The sequence below is a fragment of the Vigna unguiculata genome, chromosome 9, assembly GCF_004118075.2.
Source record: "Vigna unguiculata cultivar IT97K-499-35 chromosome 9, ASM411807v1, whole genome shotgun sequence".
Classification (NCBI taxonomy): Eukaryota; Viridiplantae; Streptophyta; class Magnoliopsida; order Fabales; family Fabaceae; genus Vigna; species Vigna unguiculata.
The window spans coordinates 34,287,764-34,312,356 of NC_040287.1; the positions used below are offsets into that span (position 1 = coordinate 34,287,764).

A 24,593-nucleotide genomic window follows, 5' to 3' on the forward strand; every position below is an offset into this window, starting at 1 on the left:
AGCCGGCCTAGACCGACTACTCCAACAGATCCAGTAAGATTAAAGCCTAGGCCGACCACTCCAATAAACCCAGTACAATGAAAACCCTCCAGCATTCAACAAGTCCTAAGGGCCTGAGCTAGAGCCCAGGCCCACTTACAGCCCAAACTAGAGCCCAAGCCAGGGCCCGTCCCATGGCATAACCAGACATAATTAATGCTCTATAAATACACGTGGACCCCAGTTATTAAAGGTACGCATTCATTAATCACAGATTTGACCTTCTGAGAGCTTTGACTTACTTGAGCTTCGTAGACTCGTCTGCAGGTAACCCCTGGGTTCAAGCTGACATGTGCCAACCGAGAAGATGCCAACCAAGGAAATAACGGACTACGTGGTAAGGTGACGCTTGTACCTAACTCATCTTATTTGTTCTCTGCAGGAACAATATATATACATATATATATATATATATATATATATATATATATATATATATATATATATATATATATAAGTGGAGATTTAGCATTCTACTAAAGGCCAATATCATAAAACAGATTACTAATTAAGAACTATTTATTTAAAAGAAATATGTTGCAATCGTAGTCATAAATAAGTGATATGTGAAAAATAGATTTAAAACTACCTTGACTCGAACAATTTTAGAAAAGGATTCAATGCATAATACTATCTTAAAAAAACAAGATGTATAGTGGTACAAAATTCTCAACCAATATTATCAAATTTGAATCGTGGAAATGGTAGAAAGTAGTATCTAAAACGTAATGTGAACATAATGTTAAAATGTAGTATAAAATTTAAAAGAATGGAAAACCATTATGCTAGATAAGATCAAAATCAAAAAACTAATAAGAAAAGCAACATTGGACAAGGACAAAATTGAACAACACAGGTTGAACAAATTTAAGGAAAGGAAGTATATAAAATACAGTATTTAAGGAAATACAAATTTAATTGAAGACTCACAATAATGAAAAGAACTAATGATTTATATAAGTGTAATGTATTATTTTTTGTAAAGAAAACTTTTCTTACAAGTAAATAGCTAGGTTATAACTAACCTTCTTTAGAAAGGAAGTCTTTCTTTTCTTTTCTTTCTAATATTTTCAAGTTATATATGGGTTGGTCCAATTTTAGTATAGGATTACGTTGATCGCTGATTAAAAGAGTTATGATTATCACTTATCGTGTTGTAATTGAAAATAAGTGTTTTAAAAAATATATTCTTGACCGTTAGTTAATTTTATATAAATGTTTTTTAAAGAAATAATTACTCCTACTTATTAAAAACTAGTATAAAAAAAATTAGAACAAACACGTTTTATTGTAATAGCGAAAATGATTTGAAATGTTGTAATCAGTAATACCGAAAAGAGCCTTGAAGTGTGAACGGTCTCGTGAAACGAAATTGACTTGTGAAGTTGTTAATGTACAGCTTGTGAATAGCAGGGCCCATAGAAGATAATGTCATTATCCAACATTTAATAACATAATTAAGTAAAACACAAAGTTAATTTCATTCTTTTTTCTCTACCTTTCCACCAGATTTTACCATTAATTAAGATCAGATCAAACATCCAAAACACAGAATCTGCATATATAATAAACAACAATACCACAACTTTATCATTCCTGTAGTGATGATCACGTGCATGATGCACGTGATGAAGTATTGTCTTAGCTGTGTCACTGTGTGACATGTGTGTGACCATTTATGTGAGATGAGATTGAAATATACAGGCTCCACCCAAATTCAAAACACATGCATATGCATGTGCATGAGACCACAACAAAAAGGACCCCCACAATTCCCATTCTGTTTTTTAACTGTACATTTATCATGTCGATGAGTAAATTTTAAAAATAATTCAATTCTATAAAATCAATTGATAAGATAAGATTTATATTTATTTATATATCATAAATTGTATCTATTATTATTTTATGTGGGACTTTTAATATTTTTCTAAACATATATATTTCAAACATAAAATTAGATATTAATGAATGATCTGACAGTAAATAAAATAATAAATCAATAAACAATGTCTTTTGTGTGTTTGAATTATTATTACTATACAGAAAAGTGATGACAATAGAGTACACATGATCCATCATGCAGCATCAGCTATTGGAGCTACCTCATTATATATCCTTGGCTCTACCCTCTTGTCTGCATATATGTCTCCAACAATGTACTCTTCCACGGAATTTTTTGTTTTATCTGTTCATTTGTTTACACATCTTAAATGAATAAATTCTATTACTCACTACTTTATTTTCTGTCTCATGATTTCTGATTCGGAATTGACTTCATACCTGCATTTTGGAACTGTGTAGTTTCAGACTTTCCAAGGTTCACATCAGAAACTTCAGTATTTTGTGACAGTTGAATGAAGATTAGAAGAACAAGATCTTAAGTATACCTGTTATAAATTTTGATTTACTGAGATTTATGAATATGAACTGTGCAGAACAACCAATATGATTCCCCTTACAATTATTTTTCTTGACATTGAAGCATTTAGCAGCTTGAAACTGTCAAATGAAAATAATGACTCATGGTTTGTGTACTGTATCAAATTTAAAGCATGCATTTTACATCTGATTCATCGAATTATTAATGGTTACGAATGTTGACTATGAGATAGGGAAAAGAAATCTAAGTACGCTTAATTCGGTGTCTAATGATGTATGGCAAAAGGTTATAAACATCAATTATTTTTCAGTCCTTTTTGTAAGTTTGGGAAAAAGTCAAATTTAATGTTCTCATTAAAATAATTAATTTTAATTTATAATGAGTAAAGAACTTAGTTATTTTAACAAGTGCATTCAATTTGGTCTAGATTTATGTCTTTTTAATATTTCTAATAACATGAAGGAGACATACCTTTATTTATTTATTTATTTATTTTATGTAAAGAGATACAATAAAGTTCTATTATAGTAGACAAAGTTAAATTTATATAAACAAAAAAAAAACTATATTTAATGTTCATTGAACTAAAAAAAATCACTTTAATTGAAAATATTTTTAAGATACTAATAATACAGGAGACATTTTACTGAAAAAAAAAATTAAATACTGTAATAATTATATCAATTGTTATATCCTGATACTCGTAAAAAAAATATTAACAATTTAATTTCTATTTAATGTAAACAAAATTATATTCTCAAACTAATTAAACAAAATTATCAATACAACACATCGTAAAGTCAGTTTGTAGTTAAGTAATAAGGTAGAAAGTGGTTTATTATTTACTCGTTTTGATAATAATTGCACTGAAAATTTAATTATTTAAACAATCAAATACCTTTCGGAACACTTAAAATGGTTAAACAGTTGACGGCAGCTTAAGGTTTGAGGGTGCTAATAAATTTACTTTCAAGTATGAAACAAAATCTTGAGTAACCTTTTTAAGATGAATATCTTCGCAAAAGGAAAAAAAAGAAAGAAAGAAAGAAACAAAAAATATTAAAATTGTTGATTTTTCTTGATTAGTAAGCATTTTTGTAGACTCTAAAAACAGCACCAAGATAGCAACAAGCTCCTAACCCCAAAACCAGCCATAAATCAAGGAGGGATAAGACAGTACTTTGTCTTCATCATGTTCCAATTTAGTGAGAACCACTGAAGCAGGTGGCAACACAGAAAAAATCCATTACCAAGATAACTTTAAGAAAAAACTCGTAGTTATATGTTTAATTAGACAATTAGATAGTGATAATCACCATGTGGAGGCATAGTTTTAGAGGGTTTCTGAAGTTGATAGCACATCTAATCCTTCACAGCTCCATTTTACCTTACTTAATAATGTCTCTAACTTTCTGCATTTTCTGCTAATTCACGCCACGCTAGCCCCTTATGTCGTTCCTTCGAAATCTTAACAAACTAAAACCACACAACACTACACCTCAAATCTCTCTTGTGGGTCTTGCTCCAATCTTGATGCTTGTTTCGAAAGTCTCAATCTTTCTTGTTTCTTAAGCAGCCACAGATCTGGGGGCAAGGCAAGGCAAGGGTACCTACCCTATATACCCAAGATGCTTTGTAGCCTCAAATCTTATTCTCATGCACCCCACAAACAGCAAAACTAATTAATTTATTAAAATAATAGTAATTAGTAAGTTGCTCCCAGTAACTTTGACAAATCTTAGGTGTCAGCCTTAAAGTGACACATTGAGGTGATTGTTTTGTCCCTGTGGTAATTCTCGTTCGAAATGTTTTAGTTAGAATTATGCAAGTGCGAAAATATCTATAAGGAGGAAAATACAAAAAAATAGTGCTATTTTTAGCTACATTATTTTACTAGCTTTGTGTTAGCATTGGGTTTTTTAGGATTCTCTTTTACTCTATGCTTTTGTCAGTCCTTGGGTTCTGAGTCTTTTTGGGGTTCGGTATTTAGTAGTGCCATTGTCTAAAATCAGCATCTTTCTGGGTCCTTCTCCTTTTCCCGTCTTCAACTTCAACTTCAGCTTAAATTCGAATTCTTTCTGCTCGATCCGTGGATTTTCCCGGTTAAACCTTTCGTCTCTCACCGAGGTATGCATAGAAAAAGGTTTCTCTTTTTAATTTATTTTCCAATCGGGTTCTGCTCCCTCCCACCCTCTTTTTCCCTCTTTTTTCCCCTACTGTTCTCAAAATGGGGGAGAATGTTGCATTCCGTTGTTCCGTTTGATGAAAGTAGTGTTTCAGTTCAGTTGGAGAGTGTCTTGTCTGATTAAAAAATGTGCATGACTTACATAACGTTTTCTCTAAAAAAATTGTTAGGAAGCAAAGCGTTGTCTGATGTTTTAATTTGGAGATCTGGCATTTTTGTTCCATGGTTCTGGGTCATTTTTTACTAACTGAGTCATTTCTCAGTTCTAGGTCTTTTGTGCCTCTTGCTGCTGAACTTTTTGATTTTTGTTTAATAATTACTACTTGCGCTACCATGAAGATAACCTTCATAATTATGTTACTGGATCTCTTTCAACTCAAAACTTTAGTGGTTCACTGCTGCTGCGGAGTGCTTTAGAATAAATTGATGCATTATTCAATTTAGATTTCTCTCCCTATCTCTCTGGTTTCAAAATGTGTGCTGGCTTCGCCCTTTTAGCTCTGCATGTTTGCTCTCTAACGAATTGTTTATTTCATCTAAGATATTTTAATTAATATTTGCATAGAAGTGCCTTTAATCCTGGATCAGTGGGTCCTAAATTTCTAGAGGTTTTTATTTTTAACAGCTGAGTTGCATTTAAAGTTTTGGTCAATGGAGCATGAATCATAGCAGAATGATTGCTTAAGTTTGTGGTAAACAAAAGGATACTTGTGAATGTGAATTCTTTGCTTCTTTTGCATTCAGGTGCTGCATTGGTGGCCATCTTAACAAACAGTTAACACTGCGTGGGAGCTGGGAATGGAGACGGAACCTTCAACTTATGCAGTAATGCATATAAGCTGTGATTAATTTTCCGAACAATGTCGAGGGTTACTAGGTGGAAGATTGAGAAGACGAAAGTAAAGGTGGTTTTCCGGCTCCAATTCCATGCTACGCATGTAAGTTTTCCATCTATGTAACTTACTTTTTCATTCTTTGGCTTTTGGTGATTTCAAATTTCATAAGTTTGTTTTAGGTCGTAAAGGTCGTAAAGGGAGAATAATCACTATAATTTAGAGAAGTTCAATTTTTCCTTCCCACTCATAAAAGAATGGAGAACACCAATTTGTCTCTGAAAGATGATCTGAGTCCACTGAACATTTGCTCTGAGTTGCCATTTAAACCTACAGTTCTTAGAATTTGTTCAAAGTTAAGTTTAATTAGTTGGCATTATTTTGTGCTCCGATGTCTGTCAATATGATGATTGACAATCTCATTAGTCATACTAATTTCTGTCTTGCATTAAAGTGTTTGAGTAAGTTTCTATCATCTCAATCAAATTTAATTTGAACATTCAAATATGATATTGCTTTATCAGTCTAACTTATTTTCCTCTGGTACATTATCTGATTTTATTTTTTTATTTTCTCCATCATGGTTATGACAATCATATATTTAGGTAGTATTTACAACCTTGAAATAGTCAGCGTCATCCTATTTCTATCCCAGTCTAACCTTTCGTCTTTGTTCCATCTTTCAATGGAGGATTGTGAACTCTGTGACCAAACTATTTCTTATCCTTCAGCCACATGATGTTTTTGCCTTTGGCTAAGCATTATAAAACTGAAAATGAAAAAACATATTGAACCTATCATTTGATAGAATCTCCATGTATGTCAATTTGGAACATGATCAGAACATCAAATTCATAGGCAATTGGTTATTTTATAAAAAGCATGTTGCAGGGAGATACTAATTATTTGAACCATGTAGCTATACCTTGATTGCTAAAATTTATGTACCAGCTTCTCAAGATTCCGCACAAATAAAATAATGCTATGTCAGGGTCAAACAATGAAAGAATATACATATCTTCACATAGCTATAACTATTACTAACATTTGTTTATTGTCTGATACAGCTATAAAAACACTCTACCACAATTTACTTCTTATCTATTATTTAGAGGAACATTTTTGTTGTTGAAATAATCACGCAGCTTTAGTAACTGAGAATCCATTTGTAATTTTAAACTGTTTTATGAGATAAGTGATTGGTTAATGCATGGTGAAAATCAAATTCAAATATTATGAATTTGTTGAGTAGCAGTTTATAGGTAAGTCATATCTGATTTAGAGGAACAAAATCTGTATTTATTATAATAAGCTATAAATAAAACTTCACGGTGTCATTCAAACATAGCAATTCAGCAACTCTGTCTCGCCTTTCTCTCTATAAACATGATATAGTAATCTATTTTAGTGATTGTTATTGGACCTATCACATCATCAACTTTGAAGCCATTATCGAGCCACCTCAAAGATTCAGTTTTATAAACTTAACACTTAGCATGTATAATCCTTGGTATGAGAAGTGTGTTAGAGATCTCATATCAATTAGTGATGTGGTTAAAGTTAAAATACAAAATACCAGTGGAAGTAATCCTTACCCCAAACTCATTGTTGGGGTTTAGTTTGGCCCAAACACTAATTCCAATAACAATAAAATGGATGCTGATGTCTTATTGGTTAAGAAGTAATAATATAGAATTTTGAGAACACTTAATTCTTTTCAAAAAAGAAAAAAGAGATAGATGAACAAGTAGCTTTTTAATATATAAAGGGATTTATTTTCACTGGCCCCGCCCTAAACCTGAGAGGAAGTTTTCAAGTGTCATGTATCAAGTATTAACTAAAACAAATGGTCCTCATTATCCTATATTTGTTATGTGATGGCTCAACTGTCAATGTTTGATACTGGTTCTAAATTTATATTGGGTTAAGGATTGTTAACAGACATAATTAGAACTAAATCGATCATCTATCTTTTTGTGAAGAAACAAATACATCTAGGTTGGTGCCATTGTTGAAGAAGAATTAAAATTCTTGATCAAGTTTAGCTGACCTCCATGTTGATTAGGTTTAACTTAATCTTACTGAAAAGTTAGTCGAACTCTAGAAAGGATTTGAGGTACCTTATTGCAAGTGTCAACTTCTTTATCAACTTAGCTTTCTTGAACGTATTTATATTGGTTGTTCCAAATTATTTCTATCTATCCTGGCTATTTGCCATTTTCAAATTCCATTTTGGCAATGTAATATGAAAGAAGCTACTTTGAATTCTGTAACTGGTAAAGTTACATGGCTCTTAATATATTCAGTATTGTCAGGTGATATATTTTGAAGAGAATTTATATTTCGGCAGTTTCCATGGTTAGTTGAAAGTTTATATTTGGAAGAGTCTGTATTGAAACAGCTTTTCTTGAGACAGAATTATTGTTATTGCTGTTAATTCCATAGCTTTAGATTTTTATTACTTTTATTTTTTTGCAATCACTAAGGAGAAGTTATTTTTCTGCTTGGTCTAGATTCCACAATCTGGATGGGATAAGCTGTTTATCTCTTTTATTCCTGCTGACACTGGGAAGGCTACATCAAAGACCACCAAAGCAAATGTGAGAAATGGAACTTGCAAGTGGGCAGATCCAATCTATGAAACTACAAGACTCCTCCAAGACATTAAAAGTAGACAATATGAAGAGAAGTTTTATAAATTTGTTGTGGGGATGGTAATTTTCTTTCATGACTTTTAAATGAATGTAATTTATTATGTGGTAGCACTTAAAGAAGTGTCATGTTGGAATGGTAGTTACCCAATGAAGCATAATTAATCATATTGTTCGTGGTTTAGTGCAAAAACCTTCATTATAGCACTCACTTTATTGGTGCATATTTTATGAGCATATATTTTGTTTGTTTTCCTGATTGATGCTCTGATGAGATCTTAATTGTGATCTCTAATAGTGTGATAGAATAGATACTTTTGAATATATATATATATATATATATATATATATATATATATATATATATATATATATTAATTTGTTAACTTTTTTATTCAAAATAATTTGATTCTGATTTTGAGTGGATGATAATGTTCTCTATAAATTCTAATTATCACTACGACTCATTTTAAAAATCAAACAAAATCATGGTAATTGTAAAATTTGAGTTTCATTATTTTTATGGTAAGCTATTCTCTCCATTGTATTTCCCACATTAGAAATACCTAAATATTGTGTAGTGTTTTCTAATGAGATAGATACTTGTGGTCATTCATCTTGTTAGAAAAGTTTGAACTTTACTAACTTTATTTTTGGTCTGACCACTTTAGGGTTCATCACGATCTAGCATCCTTGGCGAGGCAACCATCAATCTTGCTGATTTTGTTGATGCCTTGAAGCCAACAGCTGTTTCTTTGCCTCTTAATGGAACCGAACCTGGGGTCACACTACATGTAAGAGTCTCTGTCTTCAAATTTCACTTATATAACTGTCTCTTGTTGATTAATTCATTATTCATTGGTTGTGCACTTACATGGTTTTGTGGCAGTACAATCTTTGTGTATACCTATCAATAACATACAATACAATACAACTCTTCATATTTTTTGTTTTCAAGTTCTTCAGTTGCTAGAGACCTCATTGCTATAACATTTAATGTTTTCTTTCTCTTGTTTGAAGCCAGGTCACAGTGCAGCTTCTCACTTCCAAAACCGGTTTCAGGTAACATGGGTGAGCTATGACATTTAAGGACGTGCTTCTTCCAAAAACAATAAATTTATTTGATCGTATTATTACTTTCAGAGAATTTGAGCAGCAAAGGGAACTCAGAGAGAGGGGGCTACAGACAACCTCTGACCAAGGTACTCATGACGAATCTGCTGATAGCAAAGAGTCATCTCCTGATCAGAATGTCAATAATCATATGAATAAGGTTTCATACCTTCTCTCCTTTACTGGCATTACTTGTATATACCTTCTCTCCTATACTTGATTGGAAGGGTCAAGGAACCGGGACATTCTTTGAAAATAAAAATATAAATTCCAGACAGAATAAACATTTACATCTACGTAAGTTCTTTTTAATCTTAGTGAAAACTACTTGACAATTATGTGTTAATGGTGAGGAAATCTGACTTTTTTTTAAAATGTATCATCTAGTATCCCTATGGGGAGAAATATGTTAGTAGGCTTCATTCACTTCCTAAAATTAAGCATTTTTTTTCGTTTGCTTGACGCAGCCCCCTTATTTATTTCATGGAATTAGGTTAATTCAAGAGTGAAATTGAAAAGAGAATCTAAAGATCTCCCCCATCTTTCTTCACTTGAAGGAGAGTCCAGGATAAATGAAGAGTATGCCGATTCAGCTGCTGGCTTTGATGGTTCTTCTAGTACATCTGAAAGCATATATACTGAGAAGCATGATATCTCTAGTGCACATGAAGTGGACAGTCTTAAAAGTACAGTCTCTGGTGATTTAGGGGGACTATCCCTCAATCAAAGTCCTCAACCAGACAAAGGGGAGGCACCTGATAATCAGTTTCCAGCACAGGGTAGTGATCGGGTTCATGGTTGGAGCATAGACTATTCAGCTGCCGATAGTTTGGCTGCTGCTTCTGAAGATAGAAGCAGTAGTAGACTTATGGGAAATTTGGAAGCAGTTGAGTCATCTATTCTTGATCTAAAACTGAAGGTAAGTTCTTTGCAAAATCATGCTGATGAAATAGGAGTTGAAACACACAAGTTTTCTGAGCAACTTGCAACTGAGATTTCATCTGGAGAAGAGTTAGTAAAGGAGGTTGCAGTACTAAAATCTGAATGTTCAAAGTTTAGGGATGAGTTTGAGCAGCTTAAAAATTCTAAATTGAGCTTACCATTCCCTCACAAGGATCCTACTGGTACAGATCAGGATAAATTATTTCAAAATTTGCAGCATAAATGGATGAAGGGGCTTTTGCTTATGGAAGATAAGTTAAGAGATATTCAGAAGGTGTCTGTGGGATTTCCTGAAAGGGATTTTCGGTTCCTTAACTTGGAGTTAGAAGCACTGGCTGAAATTTTACAGAACCTCAAACAAGAATCTGGAGAGCCAATTTTTGGGGCCAAAATTGTCAATGAAAGGGAGAACAAGAAAATGGATTTGCGTAAAAGTGAACAATTTTTAACAGATATTGGGTCTGATGCAGGTTTATTACAACCGGAAAGCATGACTCATTATCTTTCCATACCTGGCCTTGTGTCTCACGAGTTTGATTCTGTTGATCCTACCCTTGCCATGAAAGAGAAAATTTTTGAACTTTTGAGAGAGATAGATGAGTCCAAAACCGAAAGGGAAAGCCTTGTACGGAAAATGGATCAGATGGAATGCTACTATGAAGCTCTTATTCAGGAACTTGAGCAGAACCAAAGGCAGATGATGGCTGAGTTGCAGAACCTTCGTAATGAACATTCTACTTGTCTGTACACAATTTCTGCTGGTAAGACCGAGATTGAGAGAATGCACCAGAATATGAATGAGCAGATGATGAAATTTTCTGAAGACAAACGCATTTTGGAAACTCTGAACAATGAGTTTGAAAGAAGGGCTATTTCTGCTGAAGCAGCCCTTAAAAGGGCTAGATTGAATTATTCTATTGCTGTTGGTCAATTGCAAAAAGATCTTGAACTGCTTTCTTGCCAAGTTCTTTCTATGCATGAGACAAATGAGAATCTGATAAAGCAGACCCTTTCTGATTCTTCTGTTCCAGACACTGATGATAGCCCAGAACAAGTGGTGTATCCTAAAATTTCAGAAGCTCATACATCCAATCGATTGCTGTATCAAAATCACAGTTCTTCCTTACAAAGACAACATTTGGGTGAAGACATTTTACTTAACGATTTGAAAAGATCACTTCAGGCGCAAGAGGGGTTATACATACAAGTTGAAGAAGAAATTAGCCAAATGCATTTTGCAAATATATACTCTGATGTGTTTTCTAAGGCTCTTCAAGAAACATTGCTTGAAGCAAGTATTGACATTCAACTCATGAAAGAGAAAATTGTTCAACTCTCTCAGCAGCTGGCGCTTGCAAATGAATCCAATGAGTTATTGGTGTTGAGGTTGCAGAATGCCATGAATGATATCCTTTCACTAAATGAGTACAAGGAGATCTGCACAGCAAAGAGCAATGATATTGCTCTCCAGAACCAAATTTTGGAGGCAAATTCAAAAAATCTTGCTCATGAAAATAGTCTTCTTACTGAGAAAGTTGATGAGCTGGATGTTCTTCTGACAGAGTATAGAAGTTACAAGGGAAAGTATTTGGCATGCAGTACAGAAAACTCGGAATTGAAGAGTTTATTGAAAAAAGAGAGGCTAGAAAATAATCATCTTCATGATGAAATATCCATTTTGCAGGAAGAATTAAAGTCTGTTAGAACTAAAATTGACGAAGAAGTTTCGATGAAGAATAATCTGCAGAGTGATGTCACCATTTTGTCTCATAGGTTGCAGAAATTGCTGGCATCGTATGAAGAAAGACACAGTCAACTTTCTCTTTGTAGTAAATCTGTTTGTTTGGATTCAAAATGTGAAGATTTCGAGGGTCTTTTATTGCGACTAGAAGAGCTGCAACAGAGTGCATTTCATAGAATCCTGCAACTCGCTGAAGAGAAGGAGATTTTAGTGCATGATAAACAAAAGACTCAATTATCTTTAAATACCGCTGAATCAAATGCTCTAGTCATGAAACAGAAGTTTGAGCATGATTTGCAAGAAATGTTACGTAAGATAACTGTGTCAGATGCTCTGTTTCAGAAACTTCAGTTAGATTTTGAGGTGATCATTGATAGAACTAGTGCTAGTTTTGAAGCTGAAGAGTTATACTCTCAGCAGCACAAAGAATTTTTGTCTGGTCTCGATCGTTTGGAAGCTGAGTTACAACAACTTAATTCCAGAAATCAGGACCTTTCTCATAAAATAACAAAATTAGATGCTTTATCTGTTGAATTTCAAACGTGGAAGCAGCTGACCTTAGCAGCAAATGAAGAGGAAAAGAAATATTTGGAGTCCTCTTTACAGGAAAAAACTCAAGAATCTGCCAGGACTTCATCTGAGCTTGATTCTATGAAAAATAACTTGAATTCTCTGCATAGTGAGTTGCAGATTCAGAAAACTGCCAGAGAAATGATGGAGAAAACATATTCCAAACTTATCACTGAATTGAATGAGAAGCAAATCCAGCTGCAGGAAATGAGAGATTTGGAGTTGTCTTTACAGGAGAAAACAGAAGAGTCAGCCACGATATCATCTGATCTTGATTCTTTGAAGGTGAACTTGCATTCTCTGCATAACGAGTTGCATGCTGAGAAAGCTGTACGTGAAAAGTTGGAGAAAACAATTTCAGATCTTAACACAGAATTGAATGAGAAGCAGAGTCAGCTGCAGGGAAAGAAAGATTTGGAGTCATCTTTACTGGAGAAAACTGAAGAATCTGCCAAGATCTCATCTGAGCTAAATTTTTTGGAGAAAAACTTGCATTCTCTGCATAATGATTTGCATGCTGAGAAAACTGTCAGAGAAATATTGGAGAAAGCAGTTTCAGATCTTACCACAGAATTGAATGAGAAGCAATGCCAGCTTCAGGACTCTGATCTCAACAGAAAAGAACTTGTCAATCTCAAACGAATGGTGTCAGACTTAGAATTTGAAAATTCAAGAATCTCAGATCTTCTAGAGAAATCTGAGAAATATCTTAAAGAAGCTTTAAAAGAATCTTCTTCTATTACATTTCTGGAAACTCTGTTATCTGAAATGCATGAATTTTGCATAGCTACAGATATTGTTATGACTTTTACCAGAGCTCAGTTTGAGGATCATTTGGAAGAGCTTACTGAGAAACTTCATTCCACTTGCAGGCAACTTGATGTGCTTCACACAAAGAATTTTGATGTAGAGTCTGAACTGAATCGCTGTCTTTGCAGAGAACTGACATGCATTGAAGAAAATACAAGATTGTTGACGAGTCTTGACTTCCTGAAATCTGAGTTGGAGGTCTTGACTGCTCAGAATAGAGAACTAATTGATCAAAACAGTGGAATTATGTCAGAGGTTAAGGATCACAAGAATAGGACAGAAGAGGTCAGTTATACTTCTTATGTGCATGAAAGAGAGAATGTCCTTGAGGTTGCAAGGCTGGAGCAATTGCTGGCAAGTTGCCATAGAGAAGCTGAAGAACTCTTTTTGTCTAAGGAAGAAGCTGAACTCAAGTGTATAGTTCTCCAGGACAAATTGGTCGAACTAGAAACTGCATTCACTTTATTAAAACAATCAGATGATGAACTGATAAGGCTTCAGACCCAATGTAATGAGCTTACCAAGAGGTTTGCTGAACAGGTTTTGAAGACAGAGGAGTTTAAGAATTTGTCTATTCATCTGAAGGAACTGAAAGACAAAGCTGAGGCTGAGTGCAGTAATGCTCATGACAGGAGAGGACATGAAGGACCGCCAGTTGCTATGCAGGAGTCCTTGAGAATTGCATTTATCAAGGAACAATATGAATCGAAGTTGCAAGAACTAAGACAGCAGTTGTCTTTGTCAAAAAAGCATAGCGAGGAAATGCTGTGGAAACTACAAGATGCAGTTGATGAAACTGAGAATAGAAAAAAGTCTGAAGCTTCTCAAATAAAAATTAACGAAGAGCTGGGGATGAAGATCTTGGAATTGGAGGCTGAGTTACAGGCTGTACTTTCTGACAAACGTAATTTGTTAAATGCGTATGACCTGCTAAAGGCTGAAAAAGAGTGTTCCGCAATAAGCCTTGAATGTTGTAAGCAAGAAAAACAAGAGCTTGAAGCTTCTCTTGTGAAATGCAATTTGGAGAAATCCAAAATTGAAGCAGAACTTACCTTGGCGAAGGAATTGGTGGAGACTTCGAGATCTCATGCAAATTCTCTAAACAAGGTCAATGGTACATTATCTTCTTCATTGAATCCTCAACAAAATTATAATCATGAGACAGAGAGTGCAAGCCTACTCATCAACCTGCAACCCGAGGTAACTGATTTATTTATTTATTTTTATTAAACTTCTCTAGCTACCATTTCATAAAAGAAGAAATCACCTTGTCACTAGGATGAATTTGCATGTATGGAATAAAAATATTATGCACAGTATAGAAAAGAAACTTTTGGAACTGAGTATCCTTTATCTTTTGTTTTCTTTTCTTTCCCTCATCTTTGTTTCCTATATTTAATTTTGAGCTTAATAAGTCTTTAATTTTGAAGAAAAGATTATGTAATCTCTCTTAATGCAATATCCAATGTATGCTTTCTTTTGACAAGTGGTACGTCTTAAGAATTTATTTGTATAATTTTAGGATCCTACTGCATTTAGTGTTATGAATGGAGGACAGACTCTTGGAAGTGAAAAGGATTTGCAACAAGAAGAAGTAATGAAGCATGTGGCATCAACCGAAAGTTTGAAATCTAGCATTGACCACTTGAGTAAGGAGGTAATTTTTAAAATTCACAAACAAGTTAGGGGTCATTACTTGTCCTTTTTTCATCTATTCTAGCTCCATTACACTTTACACTTAAAGTAGTACTTTCCTTGCTTTATATCTTCCACGAATATAAATAGCTTTTGTATTTTCCTGGTTTTTGTGTTGTCACATTTTTAGTTGTGTCGGATCTCTAAGTTGTCTTCTGATTGCAGCTGGAAAGGATGAAAAATGAAAATATGCTTCCTTCAGTAGATGGTCATAGTCATGATGAGCCAAGTTTTCCAGGTCTGCAAAGAGAACTGATTCAACTACATGAGGTAAAAGATTCTTCTTCATTGACAGTTATGAACCATTCCTCTGTCTAGATATTAACTTTGTACCTTGCTCAGGCCAATCAAGAATTAGGAAACATATTCCCTGTATTCGATAAATTCTCAGTCAGCGGTAATGCATTAGAAAGGGTGCTTGCTTTAGAGATTGAGCTTGCTGAAGCATTGCGGACTAAGAAGTCAAACATGCAATTTCAGAGGTACTCTCTCATTTGCAACAGTTATGAGATTTGGTAATAAACTTGCAGTGTTGGAGGAACTTCTCATTAAGATTCCACCTCTTGCTTTTCACTTGATTAAAATGTGATGACTAGTAAAAACTTTGGCCACACAATAAACTCAGTAACACTAAATTGTCTTGGTTGTTTACTTCTGCTTGAGTTTACACACTGTTTTCTTTGTGTTGTGGGGTAGCTATTTATTGTCTAGAAGCACTGGAAAAGTTTGTGATTGGTCCTTAAGCTTAAAACTTTTCAAACAATTTTGTATTTGGTATCAGCATTGAGACATTTGTGTCCTATGTTTCAGTTCTTTCTTGAAACATCATGGTGATCAGGAAGCAGTATTCCGAAGCTTCAGGGATATCAATGAGCTAATTAAAGATATGTTAGAACTAAAGGCAAGACATTCTGCTGTGGAGACAGAACTGAAAGAGATGCATGACCGTTACTCTCAATTAAGTCTTCAATTTGCTGAGGTTGAAGGTGAGAGACAAAAACTCATGATGACTATAAAGAATACTCGTGCATCTAAGAAGGCTTCAAGTTAATTCATCAACCTTGTAGCCTCCGTGAGGAAGCATTTTTTACCCCTTGCACAGGCTAATAAAATTCATGCACAACATATTCGTGGCCTCACCGTATCTTCCCTTCTGTTAATTATATATATATATATATATATATATATATATATATATATATATATATATATAGATAGATAGATTATGCTATATAAGGGGCTCCATCAGCCATAGCAAGAGCTTATATTTTTGAAGGGTTGGTATGGTATTTACATCATTTCCAAAGTTAAGAAGCAGATAATACTGTGTAAATAAAATAATTTGTGTTAAGAATCGAAGTACATATCCCTGTAACATCTTTTACCATAGCCTGAATGCTGCAATTATTTTTTCTGTACAGGAACAAGGTTACTTCTATTTAAAGCAATTTTGTGAAAACTCGTTTTTTTTTTCAGCTGAAACTAGATGTGTGTTTGTAATTAAAAGTTGCTTAAACCAAATGTTGATTGTTTGGTTAATTGAAAAGAACTAGTTTAAGCATGAAGGATAGATAAATGAAGTTTATAGTATGCAATATGCAATACCAAAGTGTTTTATTCCTCTAATAAGTAGATGATCATAAAAATTTGTTCCTTTTGTAATAATTATCTTAAAAGTTATACTGATAATTTTTTCATTAATTAATAATATAATTGTTTTTACCTAACAATACAAAATTATTAAACTCTTATAGTGTGTTCTTATAATTTTAATACTGATAGTTGACTTTACTCAGCTTCTAAAGGTGTATTTTGATTTAATGTATATAATGTTTCGATTGATTCACAACATAAACGTCGGTACCTAAAATTAAAACTGAACAAAACTGTGTACGGAAAAAAAACGTGAAATGATTTTATGATAAAAAAAAAAAAAAACTAACTATAAAAAGCAAACATCTGGATTTTAATCATAGGTTAAAAAAAACATAAAATGTTATTTTCGTAATTAAGATGACAAAATAATAAAAGAACACTGATATAGAAATATCTTCTTTAACAAACATATATTTGATACAGTTTTTTTTTTGTTATTACTATTTTCTTATCATATTTTGTAAATTTTCCCTTGACTGTTTACGAAGACGTTTGGCAAAAAGAATGTTTATACACTCTAGAAGTATAACTCGTAAGAACAATTAATTTTTTCCGGTGGTAATTTCATTTCAATTTTTAACTTGCTACCACATTAAATAATTAAACCCTATTTTCTAATAATATTTTTTAAAATGTAAATTAATAACGAAAACTTACTTTGTGGAGTTCAGAGAATTAAAACTTTTTGTTTAGCAAGTGTGATAAACACAGCCGTGACATGATTAGGTGTGGATGGAACATTTTCCATGAAAAAATTGAAGAACCCATGAAAGACGTGATGATGTGTCCTTTTGTCCTTTCCATCATGTGATACCATAAAAGTTGTTGGGACAAAATATCTCTAATTATTTGGTACACAACACAATAAATAAAAACCTTTTCTTTTTATTTCAATTTTTGTAATTTTTTAAAAGGGAGTTTAAAATTTAATAAAGCTACACCTTTACGATCTACGTCCCACAACTTCATCTTATCTCTACTTTTACCATTTTTTTTATTGATATTAATCACTTTTTAGTTATCTATCCTTTTCTAAAACATGTGTAACCAGACATTAAACCAGATAATTAATGTGGCCTTACAAATAATTAATGTAAACTAATTAATTCGGTTGGAAACTAAGCAAATTAGATATAATCGATAGATAAATATCACTATTTTTTAATTAAATAATCTGTTACTATGATAATTGATACAATTATGGGTATATGTTATGATGATTGATCATTGTATTAATTATAGGTGGGTTAAACTTAAATGTTATGACATATTCATTTAGCTTCATGTGTAATTTTTTCAAATATTAGACGTTATAAGTTACGTAAAAGTTTATATTTATAATAAAATTATATCATTTTCACATAATTTCTTCTTATTATTTTATGTTCAAGTATTGAATTGTCCTCCGATAGTTTAATCTTCACCCAAATTATAAAACCTTCACATATAAAATAACAAAATAATCCCTTTTAACTAAAATATCCTTATTAAAGAAACTGTAATTGTTAATTAATTCAATATTTGGATAAAATAATAATCATTAAGATTTTTTGAATAAACAATATTTCATTTCTAAAATAACATGACAGATAATTTGAAAATGAATAAAACATATAAAAAATTACAACGGAAGTGTATCATTAACATTAAATATTACACTTTCCATAAATATTAAAAAAAAACAACACTACTTTTACTTTTTAATTCCTTAAACCAGAGCCTGAAACATTTTCAGCGCCATAATTGGACTTTTTATTTAGATTATCTATTGGAATCTAATGACATAAAGGTGTGATACTATAGTAGAGCATATCAACAACGAAATTGACAATTCCTATAACACTTATTTACCTCGTGTGAAAAGATAAATCGGTGCTGCACTATATGCCTATTGCAACTATCACAGCACTTGCTGTTTTGCTGACACAAATGGACACAATTCAATTACCATAAGGCTAACTCCTGTAACTGCCAACAAACAGATACAGTCACTTGTCGAATCCAGGTTTTTGCTTGTTTTTTTTTCTGTAATATGCTGGGTATTCAAAATATACTGATGTTGGTATATTAAAGTTTTATTTGATATATTTTAAAACATCAAAATCATTGTCCATCAGTATATTTTGAAGTTACAGCATAGGAACAATAAAAGAAAAACCAGAGGATCCAAATTCTAATTTTTCATCTATATGTCAATAACTTGGCAACTGACTAGCTCAGCCCGCCCAAAATCTCTGCAGGCAACAACCCTCCAAACAACTGCTGCATCTGATTCAGAAGCCAGTTCTGGAGATTCATGCAATGTACTTTGTGACAGAGTTGTGAGTGATGGTGAAGAACCCAAATTATTCCGCAGACCTGCCTGCAGAACAGCAATATCATGATTGGCATCTTTTGTGATAACATGGAGCTTACCATGGAAACCAGCAAGTAGATATGGAGACTCTGAATCAGCAGAATCATATATGGGAACTTTTCCAATAACTACTTTCCAAGCATCTTCACCTCGGTCATAAACTTTGATCCTTCCACTATCCATAGCATTAGAAGGGTCAAAAGCATATAATTCACCGTCCACTACTACACTCAATTTGGTTCCTGCCTGCCGTGCAGGCCATCCTTCACCCATACCAGCAGGCATTTCTATCCATGAGTTAGTGTCAGGATCATAGATTTCTCCCCCAACATCAACAAAAAAGGGCCATGAATACAGACTCTGTGGAACACACAACCTTCCCATGTATGAGGTCAACCCTGTGGCAATAGGCTTTAACATGTCAGCCAAAAAGGCACTGGGAAGGACTTGAGCTCTGGAGAATGGCATGCTGGGTACATGCGACCATGTATCTGTAGAGGGATCAAAAACTTCAGCAGATTGGAGAGGAACCAATCCAGCGTGACCTTGACTAACCCCTCCAACAACATAAAGCTTGTTATTTAGGACACCTGTCTTACTGTACGCCCGACCCGTGGACATTGGAGTCACCTTGCTCCATGTACTTTGTATCGGATCAAATCGCCACACACACCTCATAGTTGAAGCCTTAGAAAATCCACCAAGAACATAGAGACACCCATCAACAGCTCCAATTGCACAGCCGCAATAGGGCATTTCATCAAATGCATCCTTCCGTCCAAGAAAACCTCTAATAACTTCAGCAATTCTGATACCCTCCACCATGTTCCACATCCAAAGCCTAGAAGAGCCTTTTCTAGGTTCTTCTTCTTCAGCAAAATTGGGCATGTTGGGCACTCTCTGCCATATCTTAGAACGAGGATCTAGAGCATGCCATACAAGATTATTTTCTCCAGCCTTAATCAACAGATACAGCCACTCTTCAGTTGTCCCAAGTTCTTTCCTCAATTTATACAGGTCTAAACTCATGATAGTTGACTTCCACTTCTTGGATACCATCCTTGCATTTAAGTAACAAATTCTAGGAAGTCTAGCAATAATCTGAAGTGATAACTCATCAGGGAGATTAGGAATGAGCCTTGGACTCTCTTCATCAACAGTAGGAGACATTCTTTGCCTCTTACATGTCTCATTTGGAGAGACTCCATTCCATTCCCTCTTGTCAGATTTTGTACTGGCCACACTAAAAAATGCACCCATATCTAGCAGAATTCAATATCTGCAAGGAAAGTCAAATCACCATGAGGAAATTTGAGTTCTCAAAATAAAAGGCATTGGTAGCATCAAATAACCCCATTCAATGAAAATTAAAGAGAGACAAGAACGGTGTAAGCAGACAATAATCCATCACTCGGAACTCACACAAAGGAACATGAGAGAAATGCGCTTTAAACACCCTCCAGGACTTCAAAGCCAATGGGAACTTCGCTTTTGAAAAAGAATTAAAAGGAAAAAACTACCACATGCCTCCTTCACTCCTCTAAATGAAGAAAACAGTATACTACTAGTTAATAACAAAACTTGTAAAATCCCCCCACAGTGGCCATCAGAAGCAGGTCATACAATACAAACTGTAGAAATTCCTAATCATCACATCATACAATAAACCAGAAGAAGCAGATCCAAGCAAAAGAAACACTGAACCTAAACATTTTTCAGAATTCGCTTTCCGCGGATGCAATTCAGAATATTCGAAACTAATTTTACAAAATAAAAATAAAAATAAGAGTTTTGAAGCAGAAATTTGAAACAGGTCTCACCAGCCCTTCACCTAATTTGCCTATTCTCCCACAGACCCAACGACGAAAGGTTGCCCCTAGTCAAAATTGAGGTGAGAAAAGGAAGACGAAATGAATTAAAATGTCATGAGAAAAGAAGGAATTGAAGATAGAGAGATACTTACAGTTACATGGATGAAAAGAAATAGGGATAAGAGTAGGATTGGAGAAGAGAATGAAAAGAAGGGAGAAAGAAAATAAAGAAAGGGAATGAAGAATTAAATGAAAAAGAAGAGGGGAACCATGAAAACGTAAAAGTGGAGGAAAGTGGCATTGCATTTCGCATACATCACCACTTCACCAAGTCTTGCTTTGCGTTCAAACTGGAAGTTACAGAAATACAACGTGGGTAGCTCCCAATTTTCTACACCCAAATACTATAATCTAACCACCACTATTCCACACTTCCTTCCTTCAATCTTTTTTTCATTTTTAATTTACATCTCAGATTTATTTATTTTTTTATCTTTAAAACTTATTTCTCCCATAAATTTTAGCGCATAACCTTTTATTATTTTTAAATCCATAAAACTATAAATTAAATTAATTAGGCTCCCTATTTTAGTAATCAGCTAAACCTCCAAAATATATCTAATGGGTGGAGTTGTGGCTATGGTTTTGTTCCAAGTTCCACGTGTCTTCCTCGTGAATTTGGACTAATAGTAGTCCCTAGGGCCCAATGCCCCTACTATTGGGCCGTCGAATTCAATTTTTGATTTCGATATCTCATAACTGATATTTAGTTGCTTCACCAAACAGCCCATTGTCTCTTCCACTCCCATCGATTTCCAAAGTAAGTTCCTGTATGCAATTTTTTTAATTAATTAAAAACTGCAAAGAAGATTTATAGCATTAATTAATTAAAACTTACTACGTGACTTCTTTTATTTTAACAAAAATCGCTTTAAAGATAAATTCTATTCATATGAAAATATAAAAAAAAATTCAAAACAGTAAACATTGTAAGGCCCCATTTCTTTTCTGACCTAAAATTAGTGGGCTGCCCCTAAGTGGGCCTAAGGGTTGGCCCAGTGTATATAAGCCCTGCTACGTTGCCCTAATGGAAGGTCTGTGCTTTCCTTTCAGAACCAGCCGCCGTAGCCGCACTCTCCCCGTTAGGGTTCCACCGTGTTGATAGTCCGCCTCCCGTTTGGCCATTCCTAGCTCACGTAAGTGCCTCGGACTCGTAGTCTCCTTCCCTTGGTCTGTTTTTCGTGAACTGTTGTTGGGGTTCCGAACTGACCCATTCTTGCACTGTTTTCCAGCTTCGAGTTCGCTCCTAGAAGCAGTTCGTCCTCCACAGTTTGGGTGTCGAGGTTTTCAGCTAGCTTGTCCAGGTACGGGAAGCTAGAGTTTCTAGTTTTGAGTCATCCTTTGATCTGTGTATGAGTTTACTGTTGGTTGTACGGTTTGATCCTTTGTTTTGATGCGTGTGAATAGCTTGCATGTGTTGTTTGGCCGGAAAACATGGCGGTACAGCGAAGAACAGTGGCGAGACCTGTTAATCTCGCCCAAGCGAGTCCATCTCGCCCAAGCGAGTCCATCTCGCCTAGGCGAGATGAAACAGGGAGCTCGCCTAAGTTTTTTTGCGCGAAAAGTCGCCCGGGCGGCTCGCTCAATTTTTGAGCGAGCAGGCAACTCGCCCAAGCGAGAAGGATCTCGCTTAAGCGAGATCCCGTGTTGCCCATGCCCTAGTTTTTGGCGCTCTCGCCTAGGCGAGGGGGGAGGCTCGCCTGAGCGAGCACGTCTCGCCTGAGCGAGACCCCTCAGTCTGAGCGAGATGCTGGGCGAGACAGTGCTGTGATTTGGATGTTTAATGCTTCCCGAGTGATCCATGTTGGTTGAGTATGATTGTATGATGATGAACATGTATGTAATGGAGCATGAAGTATATTTTTGGCGTGATTCATGAATTGTGGATGAATGGGTTGGTATGAGGCTTAACGTGAGAAATGAATGTGTGGTTTGAAATTAAAGGAACATGATATTGACATGAGACTAGGCCCCAGACTCATTGGGGTGGTGATGATCAGAGGTATGGATTTGAGATGTGATTGATATGAGGATTAAACTTCAAGGGTTGATATGGAATTGAAAAATATAATTCAAAAATCTCTTATTGCTGATTTATGAACGTTGGTCCGTGTCAGCGTGTAATTCCTTGGGGTCTCTAGGTGAGACCTCCGGGGTCGCGCTTCAGTGGTCGGGACGTAATTCCATGGCCCCTGCTAGTGGGTGCTCATGGTGGTGCCCCATCTGTATAACTAGGTAAGGATTCAAGGTAAGGTTGCATCCTGACGCTCCGAGGAGCCAGTTAGTCTCACTTAGAGCGGACTGACTCTTGTGGTGGGAGTAGCAGGAGGCCTGAAACTCACTAAGGGCTAACCTTGTGGTGGGAGAGATTTTGATTCATTGTAACACTGGTATCACATAGCTCAGGATTGAGTAGCTCAGGGTCGAGCAGGGGTATCCACCACAAGTGCAAGCATCCGCTGAATCCGACCGAGTTATACGTATCCGGATGAGTCGAGTCGAGTCGTAGTGTATTGAATGAAGAGTCATAATATGTTTGGTTGCTATGTGGATGAGATGAGGAAAATATATTTGACTGCATGTTGAATATGTTGATTGGCTCTAGCTTACCCGTTTCGTTACATGTTTGTGTTGTATGTGGTCGTTTTTCCTTGCGATGATCATCAACTTGGTTGATGGGAGCAGTTGGGCGAGGTTCTCATGGTCAACAAGCGAATGGTGATTCCGCTGCTTAGCCATCTGGGCTGGAGTTTTTCTTGTGTTTTATTTAGGGCTATGGCCCATGTATCTCTTTCCGTATTTCTACGCTACATTCTACGTTGTATTCGTATTCAGCTTTCCTTGGCATCGTGGTGTACCCGAATTTTTGTCGGGGTTGCGTTAAGGCCCCCAGGACTACGCTACAGTACTTATATTGTGTGACGTTTTCCTTTAATTTCGCTTAATAATTAAATGGGACGTTACAAACATTATTTACACATATTTGTTTATTGAAATTAAACTTGTTGTTTTGTCAGTGTCCAATCATCTACATATACTTATCTTTTATTTCTTTCCTGAATGCTAAAGTTAAGAAAAATAATAGTCAACTCCTTCACATAATCCCAAAGCAATTTAATTAAAACACATTAGACATCAAGAGTTATGTCCTCATCCTCACAAAAGAGGTCTACACATAAATATGCATGGTGAAACTTGAGAAAAAAGACATCACACTAAAAAAAGGAAAGGAATGATAAATATATATATTTAATTTGTTAACTTTTTTATTCAAAATAATTTGATTCTAATTTGATAAATATATATATTTAATTTGCAAGAACTAAGACAACAGTCGTCTTTGTCAAAAAAGCATAGCAGGTCATACAATACAAACTGTAGAAATTCCTAATCAGAACAAAAATTTTTTCTATAAGGATGATAATGTTCTCTATGAGGATGAAGACCCATAAATCTATTGTCTTAAAGTTTTTTATTAGAGATTGTGGCAATCCTTTATATGTGGGTTTGACTCATGTTTCATTGGTGTCATATCTCCTTAGTGATATATCTCAAAAAATCCAACAACAAAAATATATATATTTTAAATATATTATTTTGATTCTCTATCATTAATGGTCAAGATCCGTCACTGTTTAAGGTATACCAACTTAACATATGTTTAAATTATGAAAATATGTGTTTGTGGTGTGGGAGGTGATAAGTTTTCCGGTTCATAATCACACGATAAGAAATAACTAATCTTGAT

General features: G+C 34.6%; 2 protein-coding genes and 1 long non-coding RNA gene across 4 annotated transcripts; 2 read left to right on the plus strand and 1 right to left on the minus strand.

The window, feature by feature from the left end:
* The first annotated feature begins 4,313 nt into the window (after window positions 1–4,313).
* LOC114164149 (putative leucine-rich repeat-containing protein DDB_G0290503) lies at window positions 4,314–16,421 on the plus strand. Its single transcript, XM_028048693.1, has 11 exons — window positions 4,314–4,549; window positions 5,352–5,545; window positions 7,954–8,154; window positions 8,763–8,885; window positions 9,116–9,153; window positions 9,235–9,364; window positions 9,698–14,467; window positions 14,790–14,924; window positions 15,128–15,232; window positions 15,305–15,444; window positions 15,773–16,421. The coding sequence occupies exons 2-11, from the start codon at window positions 5,468–5,470 to the stop codon at window positions 16,011–16,013; spliced, it is 5,961 nt and encodes a 1,986-aa protein (XP_027904494.1). The 5' UTR covers window positions 4,314–4,549; window positions 5,352–5,467; the 3' UTR covers window positions 16,014–16,421.
* A 1,925-nt stretch (window positions 16,422–18,346) lies between these two features.
* Window positions 18,347–21,204, minus strand: LOC114163334 (F-box/kelch-repeat protein At1g22040). 2 transcript variants are annotated; one of them, XM_028047580.1, is made up of 3 exons: window positions 20,938–21,204; window positions 20,795–20,850; window positions 18,347–20,253 (listed from the first exon to the last, which is right to left on the minus strand). In XM_028047580.1, the coding sequence occupies exon 3, from the start codon at window positions 20,232–20,234 to the stop codon at window positions 18,804–18,806; it is 1,431 nt and encodes a 476-aa protein (XP_027903381.1). In that variant the 5' UTR covers window positions 20,235–20,253; window positions 20,795–20,850; window positions 20,938–21,204; the 3' UTR covers window positions 18,347–18,803. The 2 variants fall into 2 exon arrangements, with proteins under 2 accessions (XP_027903381.1, XP_027903382.1); XM_028047581.1 differs by lacking the exon at window positions 20,795–20,850 and having other exon boundaries at window positions 20,938–21,179.
* Window positions 21,205–21,892: 688 nt separating this feature from the next.
* LOC114162383 lies at window positions 21,893–23,566 on the plus strand. The gene is made up of 3 exons (XR_003599193.1): window positions 21,893–21,981; window positions 22,078–22,149; window positions 23,531–23,566. It is a non-coding gene; the product is annotated as an uncharacterized LOC114162383 (long non-coding RNA).
* The last annotated feature ends 1,027 nt before the right edge of the window (window positions 23,567–24,593 follow it).